Raw genomic sequence first — 15,225 nt, 5'->3', positions numbered from 1 at the left:
ATAAGAAGAAAGGATAAAAAGGATAAAGACATTTTATATCAAGTTGTAATTTCTATAAACACAATTCAATTGAATTTATAAAATGTATATATTGCTGATGTTGCTATATAGTAGCAGTACATTCAATTTTACTACATTTATATTTGCAAAAAATTCATGTAGAACCAGCATTCAGGGACACTATCAGAAAACACAACATTTAGACACTCAGGCATTCTCTTACTTAAATTCAAATTAAGAATGTTTTGTGTTGTTATGAAGTGATAATTTATTAACAATAATTTTGAGAAAAAAAAACATTTAACTTTACCTTAGAGACTGTATTTGAGCTTCAAGGATATTGACTTTTTCTTGATAAAGAAGTTTTAGTTTCTCCTTTAGAACAGATGGGAGAAAAGTAGTGTCATTTGTTTTCTTCATAATCATCTTCACAAATACACCTAGACATTAGCCACACTCATTCTTTTCCCCTGAAGATATAAACTTGTTGAAACACTAGTGTCAGAAAAACCTAAATATTTCGCCCTTGGGAAAGTCCACAAAATGAACAACCCTCCCATTTTCTCATTTCTATACATCTTGCCAGATCCTCACATGGTAAATGGCTTCAGCTCCAACTGCAGCCTTCTACAACGATTTACACAAGTTGATGATCTTGTCTCAAATTTGATCTTACTCTCCCGCAAGTTAGCAGAAACAAAAGAGGAATTCTGAAGAACTTCAAGTAGACAGGCTATTTATTTATAATACAGTGAGTTATTCTCATTAGGTGGTGAAGAACTAGGTACATAAATCAACCACACCACTACGGTGTAACAAACTAACGGTGGTAACAAACCAGATAAAGCACCAGAAATTTAGCTCACTATGATGCTTTAGAAATAAATCACAATCAGTATGATTCTTTAAATATGGCAGATGAAGTTAAAGTGCAATTACTGTAAAAACTAGCTTTCAAACAACTGCAGGTGTTAGGGATCAATGAAGAGGGTTTCAGCTCTAGATGATGAACAAAATCAACAAAAATACTTTAGTGGGAAACAATGAATACATATAATTATCTTTAAGAATCAAAGTAACCTTTAAATTCCACATTACACATATGCACATGGATTAAAAACATCAAAACTTTCAGTTAACCTTGCTTTTCTCAAAAGACAGCAATGCTACCCCATTTAATTTAGAGCAAAAAAAAATAAGAATATCTTCCCAAACTAAAAAATACGGGACAGAGGCAACATCATCTCTGAATCACTAGGGCTGCTCTGTATCTCTAAAAGCACAAAATGTGTAATTCAGCTTAGGGAAAACAGACTGCACAAAGCTACTGTTGTACCTTAAGTCCTGCGCTGCTCTAGGAGCAGAAAGGCTCATGGCAAAAGAGCTTGCCTGGAGAGCTATCTGAATCACACCCGCTAGTTCCCACCTGCTTGTGTGTTGTGTTAAAGCTAAGAATCTCCAAAGTACAGTGGAGCCATCACTGAAAGGACATTCTTAAAACAAGACTTGTCTCTGGGAATTCAACATCTGCAGATACAACCTGCCATCTGTGTCTAACTGGATAATAATATTAATTAGGGTATAACAAGAAGATGAGGTTTAAGAGAATAAAATTGGACCTCAGATTAAGGTTCAGTCAACTAAAACTCCTCCTATATGTCTGTAACAAAATTAAGCATCAGAAGTACAGCAACAACAAAGCACCGAAAGGTTTTGTGAAGGTATGACTGCAAAGAAAGTGAATACCTACCAGTTCTACTGGCCATTTTTCGACGTCTCCAGAAGCTGCTGTAACAAAAGCCTGATCTTTGTTACGTGCTGGTGATGAGGTGACAGGCTGAAACATGCTAAAGTCATTACCACCTGCAAGCCAGGAGTTCTGAGTATTTGCCTAAAATAAAAATAGTCATGTTTCAGTTGTAATTATGTAGGCTTTTTTTTTTTAAGAAATGTTAATTATACAAGTATTGAACCTTACAATTTTCATTACAGCAGACTACAAGGACCAATAAACAAGTCAATTAGGTTGGCAAGCTACGATAATGATGTTATCCACCAAAATCCATGTTTACAAACTCTCATTATATTTTGACTAAAATTCAGCTTGCGAATAACCATTTATATAGCCTACCTGAAAGAGAATCGGGTCCCTGAACACATTAAAACAACAGAAAAGTAAAAACTCACTGAGGCGTCTAGAAGAGTTTGTTCTCTCCACATATGTTCTGCAGTTAAGAATTTCAGTTTCTGATGGAGCTCCTCATTTTCAAGTACAACTAATTGTACTCGATCTTTCATCCCAGACAATTCCTCCTACAGGATACAGGAACTGCATGTAAAAGGTTCCTTAAGACAGCCACCAACATCGAAATACATTTTGAGACCAAAAGTCTAGATTAACATTCTCAACTATTTTAAATCTTTTACAGAGAATAAGAATACTCAAAAGACAGATTTTGTATTTTTCTAGCTTGAATTTCCATATAACTTCTTAAAAAAATTGCTTACATATATTTGTGATAGGACATAAAAACGTCTTTGAAGATCCTTAAACACAGCCCAAGATGCATGGTAAGGCTCAGTATCTACTGAAGTGCGTTTGGCTCCGTTTGTTTATGGCAACAATCAATCTCAAGACTAAGAATAAGCTGTTTTTAAAGCAATTCTTCATATTTAGGGGACCAGGGTTTTAGTAGGTGAAATATGTTGTCTAATACCTTGCAAAACTTCACTTCTGCTTCTAAATGATTAATGTACTGTGACTGATCATTAATTATAGGAACGAGATCAGAAAGGGCTGGTAAGTCTCCGGTTGCAGCTTCTGGGGGTTTCTGAAGGAAGTAAAGAATAGCAGGCGTTATTTTCCAGTTTTCCAGCTATTGCAATAAGATGTTGTTTGCACACAGAATACATATAATAAAAAGTCACCAAGTACTACATCATGAGGAAGGAAGAATCAGTAAGAACTTAAATTCTTCAATACAAAAAGTAAATATAACATTTCTGCCAAAATGTTCAGTTACTTGATTAAGCACATCTATAAAGCAGGATTAAATCATAACCACAAACCAATCTGTAAATGAAATTCATGCTGCTATTTAGGTGTATCATCCACTTTAGACAAATGTAAGGAGGTATTTTCTTCTGTGAAATGAATATAAAAATACCTTGAACGTTAATGAGTTGTGGATGTGCAAAAGCAACTCTTCTAAATGTTCATTAACAACTACTACAGAAACACAACTATGTCTGCAATGTCAGTACCTCCACAGAAACACAGGAAAATGTGTAATAGATATTACATTTATCAAAGAACTTGGTTATCAATATTTTAAAATAAAATTCTAAACAAAAATTCTGAAGACCTATAAGTAGGTAATATTTTTGATAGCTTCACAAATAGCTAGTTGAAAAAGGTAATGAAAGGAATCCTTGCCAATTCAACAGAAGCAATTCTATCTCTGCCTTGCTCAGCAAGATTTAAACAGGGATTAAACTTTTGTAAAATGTGAAAAATGCAATCACTATAACTTTACAGCATTTACTCTAAGAATGCAGTACAGATAAAGAATGTAAGTAAAAATTACTAAAATGCTCTTAAAAACATGAATTAATTAGCTTCCTGAAAACTACAGCCTCTCTTTGATCCTACTAGCAACAGTCCTCATCAGTCTAATAAAAAGGACTTATTTAGAGTGGATGTAAGAAACATTTTCTTATAGTATAATAATTTACTTAGTTCTAATGAAGTATAATATACTTTGAAGTAATTTTAATGGAGTAACAGTATTAAGCATAAATATGTTAGTCTGCAATGAAACTGCCTTTGAATATTCACAAAAAAATTTAATCGTCTCTACTTTCAAATTGAAATAAGCCACTATCAGATCCTCAGTCGTCATCTTTATGTATTTGAATATTGGTTTCCTCCCTTAGTTTGATACTCCACTATTGCAAATTGCATTCTCTGAAAGAACTAAGTATTGTTGAAAGTATATTGAAAGAACACGAGTTGACATATATGAGCTATCTGAATTCCTGAACCTAAAAGAAAGTGTATCAAAGCAAGCTACAATGTTTTGGTATGGGATTTTGTTTGTTAGGTTTTTTTTTTAAATAATTCAAATTAAGACAATCAAGCTGGGACAGGTCTTGGAGTAGAGCATATATCATCTTATAAAAAAGATGTCTGTGTTTTTCACCAATTTTCTGAACAGTTTTACATTTGTAAAACATTAAATCTCCCTTGTTTTTATTCTTTTCTGATACAAAATACACACAGAGTTGTTAACGGGGTCCTCTCAAAGGAACAGGTGCATTTCTAGCATTAGTTCACTATTCTGGATGAAAAAAAAGCATCTTTACTGATCCCTAGCTAGTTTTGAAACTGATACAATTCAGACATTTGTGATCTCAGGTCAGAAACACACTTTTGCGTCAAAAAGCAAAAATATTTTGTGATATGCTTCTCAAATATACATAAAGTCTTAAAGATTATAGAACTCATTTTCAGGAACTGAACAGTTTGACTCCTAAATCTCCTAAAAGATTCAGAAACGTAATCTTTCTTTTAAAATATTATTTTTGAAACATTCACCATTCAAAAAAAAAACCTAAAAACCCAAACCAAGCTACTAATAGCTAGCTATTACATCGACTAGTTAATTTTATGTACACTTTCTGCCAATGAAGTATTAAGGTTCACTGTCCAACCTTTAAAGGCAAAGATGAAATCCACTAACCAGGATGAAGGGTAGATTTATAGCAACGAATGCCTTCCTGTTAAATTATACCCGATATAAGTATTGGCCATATTAAAGGTGGCACTCTTGATAAATCTGGAACGGAACTACAATTGCAGAGACAAAGGGAGGGTTTTCCAGAATGATCTAGAAAAACATTTAGAGAAAGGACTCCAAATTTGCAATGTATTCCACCTGGCTCAGTGCACCTAAGTTCCGTGTTCCATTGACTCAGAATTCACCTTGCTTAAGGTCTGTTAAACTCAACTACTTCATAAAGTTTAAAAAAATTAATCGCACTTGTTTAAATATATATAATATAGCACCAATAATATTTGTAACTCATCATTCTGTTCCTCTGGCTCCTGTTAATCCCTCCCTCTTTTCTGAAAGTTTAATAAACACCTTGCAGCTGAGACCTCCAGCTGCATCCCTGAAAAAATTACACCACAGCAGTATTTGAAAACACGAAAAACTCCCTTTCTATTCAAATTATTTTTCACTGAAAAACAGTGTTTAATGTTTAACCTGAGAAACTTGAGAAACACTGGTGTAATGTATACAAAAGTGTATCCTGCACCATTATGAGGCAAAAGTACCCAGCAGAACAATCAGACTGAACTCATGGATTTTAGAACACTTGGGAAAGTTAACTTTAAGTGAAATTTCTCAATGTCAGAACAGTAGAGCTAGGTTCATTACACACTTCAAAGCAACACAGCAGGAATATGGGCTTTAGATTATTCTGCTGCTACCTCAACCCTAACAGCAAAATGCTGCTTGTCTTGCTTAGTGTAAACCAAAAGTAGTCAGTGCAGGCCATCAAAAGATAAAACTAGAAAACGCCTTTGAATTATTTTCCTATAGTGACACTAGTATCCAGCAGTTGCTCTGTAACTGAACTGTCCATTGGATGTACTTTGGTGCACTTCTTCTGCCAGAAGGCTAAATCTGAGAAGCCTGTGTAAGGGTGTAAACTAACTCTGACAGGCAGCACTGTATTTTGGCAGAGAGCAACAAAAATCTGCTGTTCCATGAACATCTCTAATCCTCTAAAGAAAAAACATAGTTACAGCATGAGAAGGCCTTTGAGAATCCCTAAAGTACAGTCAAAGGGAAGCAGAGGCTGCTTTTACAGAATTTTGTCCACGTACTTGACCCCGACTGTTTCCAAAACAAAAAGGATGAACTTTTGGTGTAAAGAAAAAAAAGAGAAACCTGAAAGCAATACAGGTTGTTAACCATACTGCATAGTCAACAAAACAGGACAAAAGTCTAAATCCCGTATTATAGATTTCTTTTACTTCTGCTGTGGTCATAAGCATACCAAATTCTGGCCATAGCCTCAGGAGTTTCCTATATTTCAGAACACAAAAATGATTTGATATTTCTTTTTCTTCCTGGATAAGAGAAAATTGATCTCATCATGCATGCCATTCATTCAAACACAAAAGAAACAAGAAGCAACATACAGAGAAGGACATCTTCCTCCCTGATGGAGAGCCTTCACTTTCCACTCTTTCTTGATGTTGCAACAAAGTTTTAAGTTGATTAACTATGAAGAGATAAAAAAAAAATAACAAAAATTTATTTTTTTCATTGAAATATTGCATTGAAATAATTTTAAACAATTTTTAAGCTGTTTGCTTTCAAGTAATCTTACCTGCGTGATGGTGCTGCCGTTCCTGCCAGGCTGTATTCCCACTGTTATCATCGCCCCTGTCTTCATCATCACTGCCCTCGTCGTCCACCGAGGACACGTCAAATCCAACTTCACCCTCACCCTTTGCAAACTGTCTTTCCTCCAAGGTATATTTCAGTTGATGAATGCTATCACTAGCACGCTCTGAAAAAGATCACATTAGCCACAATAAACAACATACAAGAAAACATTTACTGACTGATATTTTAAATTTGAAAAAAAAAAAAAAAAAAAAGTGAGAGAACTAAAAGCATTCAGCATCTGTCTAGCTTGACTACTTTATCTAAACTCAGCCACTGGAAGGAATTACCTAATGCAAACAGCCAAAACAACTACTTTATGTCACAATTTGCAGAACTATTTACTACATTTTCAAAGAAGCAGCTGTAAGTAGTATCTTTGCCTATCAATACATCAGGACGAGTAATAGTATACTTGACCCTAAAATATTTCCTAGCATACGCAGCTGTGATATTTTTCAATGAGCCTAAAGCTCATGCTGTATTTCATATAAAGTGCAGGACTGAGCACCAATAAAAATATTTTTTTAATTCAAATTATGTCACAACATGTGACAAAGCAATGCACAGCACAACTAAAAAAATATCTGAGTAAATGAAGTAAAAACTCAGCAAACTGAACCAACATAAGATAGTGGTTAAATAAAGAACAATCATTTTTTAACAAGCGTGAAAACTAAATAATAACACGCATCGTTCTGGAAAGAAAAACCGCAATGAAACTCTTTCCATAAAAACACAGATATTTTTATGAACCCTTTCAAGAGATCAATGACTTACTAGAAGGTGATACAGTAATGGTCTTCTCTCATTTTCAATATATTTTTTTCTTACATTCCCTTTTTCAAAATTTCTTCATTTAGCTCACTTCATAAAAATCAAAAATGTTCCAATCATAAATGCAGTATCACTAAGATACAGCTGAATATTTGCATTATGCCAGAAAAGAAACTTGAGAGATTTGAATCTGAGAGATGCCGAATGGATTGGGAAACAAAAAATACGGGCCTGGTTTTAGATAACGATACTTCTGGTTCATACCACAGGATGCCAGGCAACTCAATTCTTCTTCCAAAGAAGCTATGCTGAGGCACACAGAGGACAGGGAGGTGAGTCAAGAAAGCCAGAATGGCTTTACCAAGGGCAAGTCTTGCCTGACCAACCTATTGGCCTTCTATGATGGAGTGACTACCTCAGTGAACAAGGGATGAGCTATCTGGACTTCCTTAAGGCCTTTGACGCGGTTCCTCACAACATCCTTCTCTCTAAATCGCAGAGATACAGATTGATGGGTGGACTACTCAGTGGATAAGGAATTGGCTAGATGGTCACATCCAGACAGTAGTAGTCAATGGCTCCAGTCCGGATGGAGATCAGCGATGTCCAGCATCTCTCAGGGGTCTGTGCTGGGACATGTACTGTTTAGTATCTTCAGCAATGACATAGACAGTGGGATTGAGTGCACCCTCAGCATGTTTGCAGATGATACCAGGCTGAGTGGTACGGTTGATATGCCATCCAGAAGGACTAGACAAGCTCAAGAACTGGGCCCACGTGAACCTCATGAGGTTCAATAAGGCCAAATGCAAGGCACAGGATGCACCTAGGTCAGGGCAACCCCAGTATCAATACAGGCTGAGGCACGAAGGGATTGACAGCAGCCCTGAGGAGAAGAACCTGGGTGTACTGGTGGACGGAAAGCTGGACATGAGCCATCAATGTGCACTCACAGCCCAGAAAGACAACTGTGTCCTGGGCAGCATCAAAAGAAGTGTGGCCAGCAGGTCAAGATCTACACACTGGTAAGACTCCACCTCGAGTACTGCATGCACCTCTGGAGTACAAGAAAGGCATAGACCTATTGAAGCAGGTCCAGGGGAGGGCCACAAAAATGATCAGAGGGATGAAACACCTCTCATGAGGACAGGCTGAGAGTTGAGGTTGTTCAACCTGGAGAAGAGAAGGGTCTGCAGAGACCTTATTGCAGGCTTTCAATACTTAAAAGGGGCTTATAAGAAAGATGGGACAGGGAACAAGCAACAGGACAAGGGGGAACGGTTTTAAACTACAAGAGGGTCGATTCAGACTGATAAAAGGAAGAAATTTTTTATGGTGAGGGTGATAAAACACTGGAACAAGTTGCCCAGAGAGGTGGTAGATGTCCCATCCCTGGAAAGATTTAAGGTCAGGTTGGATGGGGCTTTGAGCAATCTGATCTAGTAGAAGATAACTGCTTACTGCAGGGGCAGTTGTAGTAGATGACCTTTAAAGGTCCCTTCCAACCCAAATTATTCTAGGATTCCATGATCCTGTCCCCTTGGCCTATGCATGTCCCTAATGATGGACTTCATAGTTCCCATGCTTTAAAAAGCAAAGATTTCATTAGATGCTGCTGAAAGTATTTAGTCACATCAGTACTTTTACTTGATGTGTGATGACAGGACAGGCAGTTAAATTGTGATTAAGAACTCTGAAAGACATAGTGGAACGCAGGGAGGATCAGTTTGGTGCAGAGGCCTGAAGAAATGAGCTTCTGTGGGCATAGTATAAATGTTACCCTGGCTCATGTCCCTGAACAGGTGTGAATGGTTCCTCCTCAGGGTGTTTTAGATGATCACCCAAAGACAGGGCATGCTGTACCCACAGTGGTAGTATGGTAGCTGGTAGTGCAGTTCTTGGGTTAGATCAACAAATATTTCTTCCAGTGAGCGAATATCCCCAGTCTTTTACCATCTTTACTGGTTCAGAGCACATCTTTCTAGGACAAAGTTATTAACAAATTACAGCCATCACAATACCAAAGTTAACAGAATAAAATAAGGATAGGAATATTTCAGCTTTCCTGAAAAAAACCTGTAAGCTTTGGAGCAAAGACACATAGTACTAGGAAAAGGTTCTCCACTGAGGAGATGGTCAGTCACTGGAACAGGCTCCCCAGGGAAGCTGATGGGCTTGAGGCCATGACCGAGGCCATGGAGCGTCTGGATGATGCTCCTAGTCATACAATCTAGATTTAGGTAGTCCTGTGGGGAGCAGGGAGTTGGACTTGATGATCCTTGCAGGTCCCTTCCAACCTGAACTATTCTGTGATTCTGATTCATTCCTTCAATTGCCAATGTACAAGGGGAGATGAGTATTTAATCTCTCGTCCCTTTAAGCAATGTATATATTAACTAGAAAAGACAGAGTAGTAACCTAAGTAGTATGGCTTTATGGAATCTTCAAAGCAGAATCTACTGCAATACTAAGTGAACCAAGAAAATGAGACAGCTCTCCATCTTGATTCACAGCCATTTTATCAGGAATATAAGACAACATGTTTCTTTTACAATTTTCTAAAATAATGCCACAGTCATTTCTACTTACCAGTCAAAACTACTCTGAATTAGAAAAGTTTCCTTAATAGTTAACAGTTATTAATGATTTAAAACAGAAAAAGATCCCACACTCTCAAAACCTTACTTGACTGTCAGAAACGTGAAACGTTAGCAGTTTTCTTTATTTAGCCCTGAATTCTTTGTAGGGTTATTCTCCCCTAGGATGACTGCATATGAAACAGAATAGGAATTTCACTCTTGTGAGACAAAACTTGTAAGGAGGCATCTTTTATTGGACCAACTGCTACAACTAGAAAAATGGCAAGCTTTCCAGCATACATGTCCTCCATTCATTTTTACAAGTTTGCAATCTGTAAATTGATATTATGCATAAATAAATAACTGAAAATATTTTTTTTTCCTCATAGACAAAAAAAGCTTCAGATATAATCACAGTTAAGCATCTACTAGGTAGAATTCAGAAGACATGCCTCAGAGTATAATATATACTGATGGTTACAAATGTTAATAGCTCCTTTCTTCCAAATGGAAGGGTGAAAGGCAGTTCAAGTCAGAGAAAAAAAGCTAAATATGTATTTCTGCCTTAACTTTATCTTTTTCAAGTTCACATCATCTTGGCTGATATTGGGAAATAGATTTTTTTTCCCCACTGTAATGGTTTTCACAGCCCTTTTCAGTCTTTTTCTTCGCTTGGTTGTAACCTACCAATAGCTTATAAAGTATAAATAACCCCCAAAAAAGCACTATATTTATGAACATGGTTCTCAGTCCAGTATGCCAGCCATCGCTCCCTTCTTTACAATGCTAGTTTTTAATAAAAACCTAACCCGTTTCTGACCTATTAACCTTCTCTCAGCACTTATTTTTAAAGCCCAGTTATCTTATGGCTCCCATTACCTCTTTTAGTTTTCAGGTACTCCATCCCTTGAAGAAGTTAACATAAAAGAAGACATAAAAAGCACATTTTAATTACTCATAATTTATTATAATAATACCAAATAAAACTCACAAGGCAATGACTCAAAAAAAAAAAAAAAAAAGGGGTTAGGTCACATATTTCTCTATTGGCATACTCAAGCTATTCATCTATTCTTGAGCATTCCAGGATGCTATGAGGGTGGGAGAACTAATTGAGAAGTGGTAGAAGTATCTCACTGATGCAATGGCTTAAATATTTAGCAAACTATGTTGCAACTATTTGTTGCCAAGAAGTGCTCAGTATCAGTTGTTATGTGGTGTGTCATCTGATAGCAATAAAATTCCTTCATTTCCCTATTCACTGCAGACCTCTGTCAGAGAACCCCAGAGTATCAATATTTGCTTCATAGCCAGCGAAGAACAACAAACTAAAATAAACCCAAACCAAACAGACCCATATACAATTTTTCCCAGAACTTCTCTCTCTTCATAATATTACAGCTTCTAAACTCCAAGCTACTACTTTAGCCTCAAAGGTAACAGAGATCTTACGCTATGTCATCTTCTTCCATAAACATACCAGGCAGTAGTAGTGAAACACATTGAAATCATTATCAATGGCACACTGATGTCTACTTCTCTTGATTACACTTCCCTGCCTCTGGAATAATATCACTACATTTTTGAAAGCTTTATCACATATTTGCCAAAGCTTCTTAAAAGCATGCCCATTTCAAATTACAAAAGTTGCTGCCACAAGCAAAACACTCACCACTGGGAAACTGGGAGTTAGGAGTTTCCAATGGTCCATCTTTATACTCATTAGACACCAAAGAGCTAACATTTACTTCAGTGAAAGTTGAACTGGATGTGTAACAGGGAATAAGAAAGTTGTATTTTTTTTTTTCCTAAATAAGGGGCATAATTGTGGGCATTAGTATAAAAGACAACACACTACCAAGTGGAAAGATTACATTTGTTGTTCCTGCCAGTGTAGAAGTATTCTTTTTAAATATGAAAGAAGTTGAAAGTACCTCTGTGGATGCAAACTATTGGACAACAAGGAATCTTTGCTTAAAGACAATGTGATAATTTTGTACTTAATTTAGAAGTCATTAATTTTTAAGTGCACACACATTCAACCTAACTTAGCCTCAGTAAAAAAAATACTGCAGAAAACTGCTTGCGTGCAGCACTATTTGCCTATCTAAAATCCAATCAGCATTTTTCTGTTCTAAATCTTAACAAGACTCTATGAATAAAAAGCCCAACATACATTTCTGTTGTATGATAAGACATCATTGATGTGTTACTTCCTATAGGAACAGCTGAGGATATAAATTAAATTGGACTTATCTGGATTAAAACTTCAAAAAAAAATTTTTATTTACTATAAAGCTCATTGGTTTTCAGTGTTTAAAGGATCCGAGATGATTATGAAAAATGGCAAGATAGCAACAAAACCTGATGGATCAAAACTGATACATAAAAAACCCCAAAATACAACCAACTGCTCCAGAAAAATGCTGACAAGCTGTCAACTATCATAGATAATCACAGGCAGTCCTTGCAAGGGACAGGCATATAACTTATCTAATGCCTTAGCAATGACATAGCTGACCAAACACCTAAAAGAAAGAAATACATTACTGCTTATTATTTCAGAGACTGAAGCACCCAGTGATCCTAACCCAGGATTAAAACCATAACATTCTTGGTACAGAGATATTCCTACTCCTCAACTCATCTACACATGACTGCAACTTTGGACTAGATTGAGTTCCGTTAAGCATAATGCTTTAAGACAAAAACCTGCCCAAAACATTAATTAATGTTCAAAAAGCACGTCATACATTCTACGTGCTGAATTAATATACTGCTCCTGAAAGAAGCATTGGTAGCTGTGGTTATTTTCTGTACTCATTGCAACTACAAAATCTAAGTATTACTCCTTGAAAATGTGGCGAGGTACGGTTTTTCCAGAGAATTACCTTCATATAACTGGGGGGTGGGGGGGGGTGGGTTATATGGGAATGTCAGTACTACTGCTGAGCAACAACATATTTTTTTATGTTGAAGACACATTAGAGATCCGTTGAACTTGTCAAAAAAAAAAAAAAAAAAAAAAGTCTAGCATCAGGACACTCTGAACACAACACGAAAGAGATAGCTGTATTTCCAAAGTAGTAATCAGCTTGGGGGTGGTGGTAAGGTGGTGTAATTAAAAAAAAAATAAAAAATATTTAAGAACAATTTGCCACTGAAGTGAAAAAAACTGAAAAAAACAGAGAAGGCATTGAACCGTGTTTGCACTGCCTAAACAAAAGACGTTTTTTTCAGACACTGCCCAAGACTGTCTATAAAGAGCACTCCTTTAAATGAAAGCACCAAAGCTACCTCATTCATGAACTCAGAAATGCCATAGAAAGTACTCTGGGAGCTAATGGAGAGCTTAGCAAGGGAACCAACCAACCAAAACAACAGACTTGCCTGAAAAGACACTGAAAATAACTCCAGCTGGTGTAAGTGTTAAGCAACATAAATTGAAGAAAACAAACCACAGCTGTATGAAAAGCTTCCCATAAGTCTGTCATCTAAAGGTAATGGTCCAGTTCTAATAATGTTTATAGAAAGATGACCAGAAGTGGCTAGAAAGTCAACAAACAAGTCACTTTCTGACATCCCATGGTTCCCAACCAGAAAAATGCCCTAGAAAGTTAAAGAAGGAATTGCACTGATTCTTCAGCTCTTAAAAACAACTAACACTATAGAATTTATGCAGAATAATAACTGATAAAACATACAATTAGACCAGTTAGTGAAAACAGAAAAAATGGTGCCTATTTAAAGAAAACTTTGCTGTCCAAAAAGTATTACCAGCTTTGACTTTGTTTCTATTGACACTTAGAAATCTAAAACAGTAAGTCACGTACCTCTTCTGAGGTAGCATTCTTTTAAGTTTTTATTGTGGTTTGCATAGTCTTGGACTTGACTTTACTTACCATTCTGATATGCAGCTATTCTTCTTTACTGGCTGACAAACACAGGTATGCTACCATACTACACGGCTGTTTTGAGACTGAAAGTATCCTATTAATTACTACTTATGCTGATAGGATTTTACATGTAAACATTCAATAATAACAAGTGATACCAGGCTGTTCATTAGCCGGGCCTGAAAAAGTCCTAAGCTGTGTTTAACACTCAGAATCCACTTGATTTGGTTTCCTCATCTTCAGAGTTGCTTCCTATTATATGAGAAATAGGGGGGGGTCAACACAACTTTTACCAAATCACCGTCTTTAAGAGGAAACTGTTCTCTGGAGCTGCAGCGTTCATCACCAGGAATTCCTAAACAAGCCCTTTCTGCAGAGCATAAAGCACATGGCTAAGGTTCTAGAGACCCTCAACGTGTGAGGAGCAACTATGAGCATTTCCTGGTTCCTTCTGACTGATTCTTCACCCTTAAATGAACGTTATGTGCTGTTTGGGACAATACTTGGAAATAATTGTCAAACAGAAATAAAAAGCCTAAGGCAAAAAAATTTACAATTGTAGATTACCATCTACAATTTAATTCTTAGCTGCTTCAGTGTCACAGCTAACTTAGCTGGTAATTGGACCACATACTCATTTTTCCAAGGACAGCTTTGACTTCACATGTCTGCTACTTTATTTTTGGAGTCACATGAAGTAGCCACAAAGTGAAACTGAAGTTGCAGCAGTCTTATATTTTCATCTGTTCCTCTTGCAGCTTGCATTGTCATTCTCTGAAACAACGTAGGACTCAGTAATGCAGTGGAATACAGAACATAACTTCCACATTTTCTTAGGGTAGGCTTACAAGATGCCTGTATCAGGCACTGTACCCAAAAAGGATGGTCTCCCCCTCCATCACTCCTCCTCTTACACTGCCTCTGGCCCACAAGTAAGCCAGTGCTGTTTAGTAAACAGGCTGAAAGCTCAATATAAAAACATAATTTAATAGTTCTCTGTTCAACGAACCAGGTCAATGCTACAAACAAAGAAGTGGGCTCTAAATAGTCTTTTCCATACATTTACTGCTGTTGGAAGAAAAGGGTAAAGTAGCAGGAAGCCATCACATACTGCTGTTAGCACTGGTGTAGTAGAAGGCCCATTAGACAGTCACATTATGCCTAGCAATTTTTAGTTATTAACACGAATACAATAGCACAGCACTTAGTCTCCTTTACAAAATACCTCTATTCCCTTGAGAATAACTTTTAATTGGAAATGTTATTATCTCCTAAAGACTTTGGGGTTCATTTGAAATGGTCTCAATTACACAGTAACCTAATTATCCAAACTAAACAAACACCACCCTCGTAAACCTGTATTAGACACATCATTAAAGACCTTCATTATACAAAGTCTACACAATTCTGGAAAAGCCCTGTTACAAGGACCTTTGTGATTTCACCAGAATCTCTATGTTGGGCTCTAAGACCATTTATGTCTTAGGTTTTCAGGTCCAGCTTTCTGTC

The 15,225-nt window shown here is 36.6% G+C and overlaps 1 protein-coding gene across 4 annotated transcripts in view; it reads right to left on the bottom strand.

The window, feature by feature from the left end:
* SDCCAG8 (SHH signaling and ciliogenesis regulator SDCCAG8) overlaps positions 1 to 15,225 on the bottom strand; it is a 116,378-nt gene that overhangs the window by 97,275 nt on the left and 3,878 nt on the right. For all 4 annotated transcript variants that reach the window (XM_055714535.1, XM_055714536.1, XM_055714538.1 and 1 more), the window contains exons 2-7: positions 6,406 to 6,588; positions 6,215 to 6,297; positions 2,718 to 2,831; positions 2,188 to 2,313; positions 1,751 to 1,891; positions 311 to 375 (exon numbers count right to left, since the gene is read on the bottom strand). In XM_055714535.1, coding sequence (XP_055570510.1) covers positions 311 to 375; positions 1,751 to 1,891; positions 2,188 to 2,313; positions 2,718 to 2,831; positions 6,215 to 6,297; positions 6,406 to 6,588 — 712 coding nt within the window. The remainder of the gene's footprint in view (positions 1 to 310; positions 376 to 1,750; positions 1,892 to 2,187; positions 2,314 to 2,717; positions 2,832 to 6,214; positions 6,298 to 6,405; positions 6,589 to 15,225) is intronic.

The sequence above is a fragment of the Falco cherrug genome, chromosome 6 (genome assembly GCF_023634085.1).
Source record: "Falco cherrug isolate bFalChe1 chromosome 6, bFalChe1.pri, whole genome shotgun sequence".
In the NCBI taxonomy this organism is placed as follows: domain Eukaryota; kingdom Metazoa; phylum Chordata; class Aves; order Falconiformes; family Falconidae; genus Falco; species Falco cherrug.
This window is presented reverse-complemented; position numbering and strand designations above follow the sequence as displayed.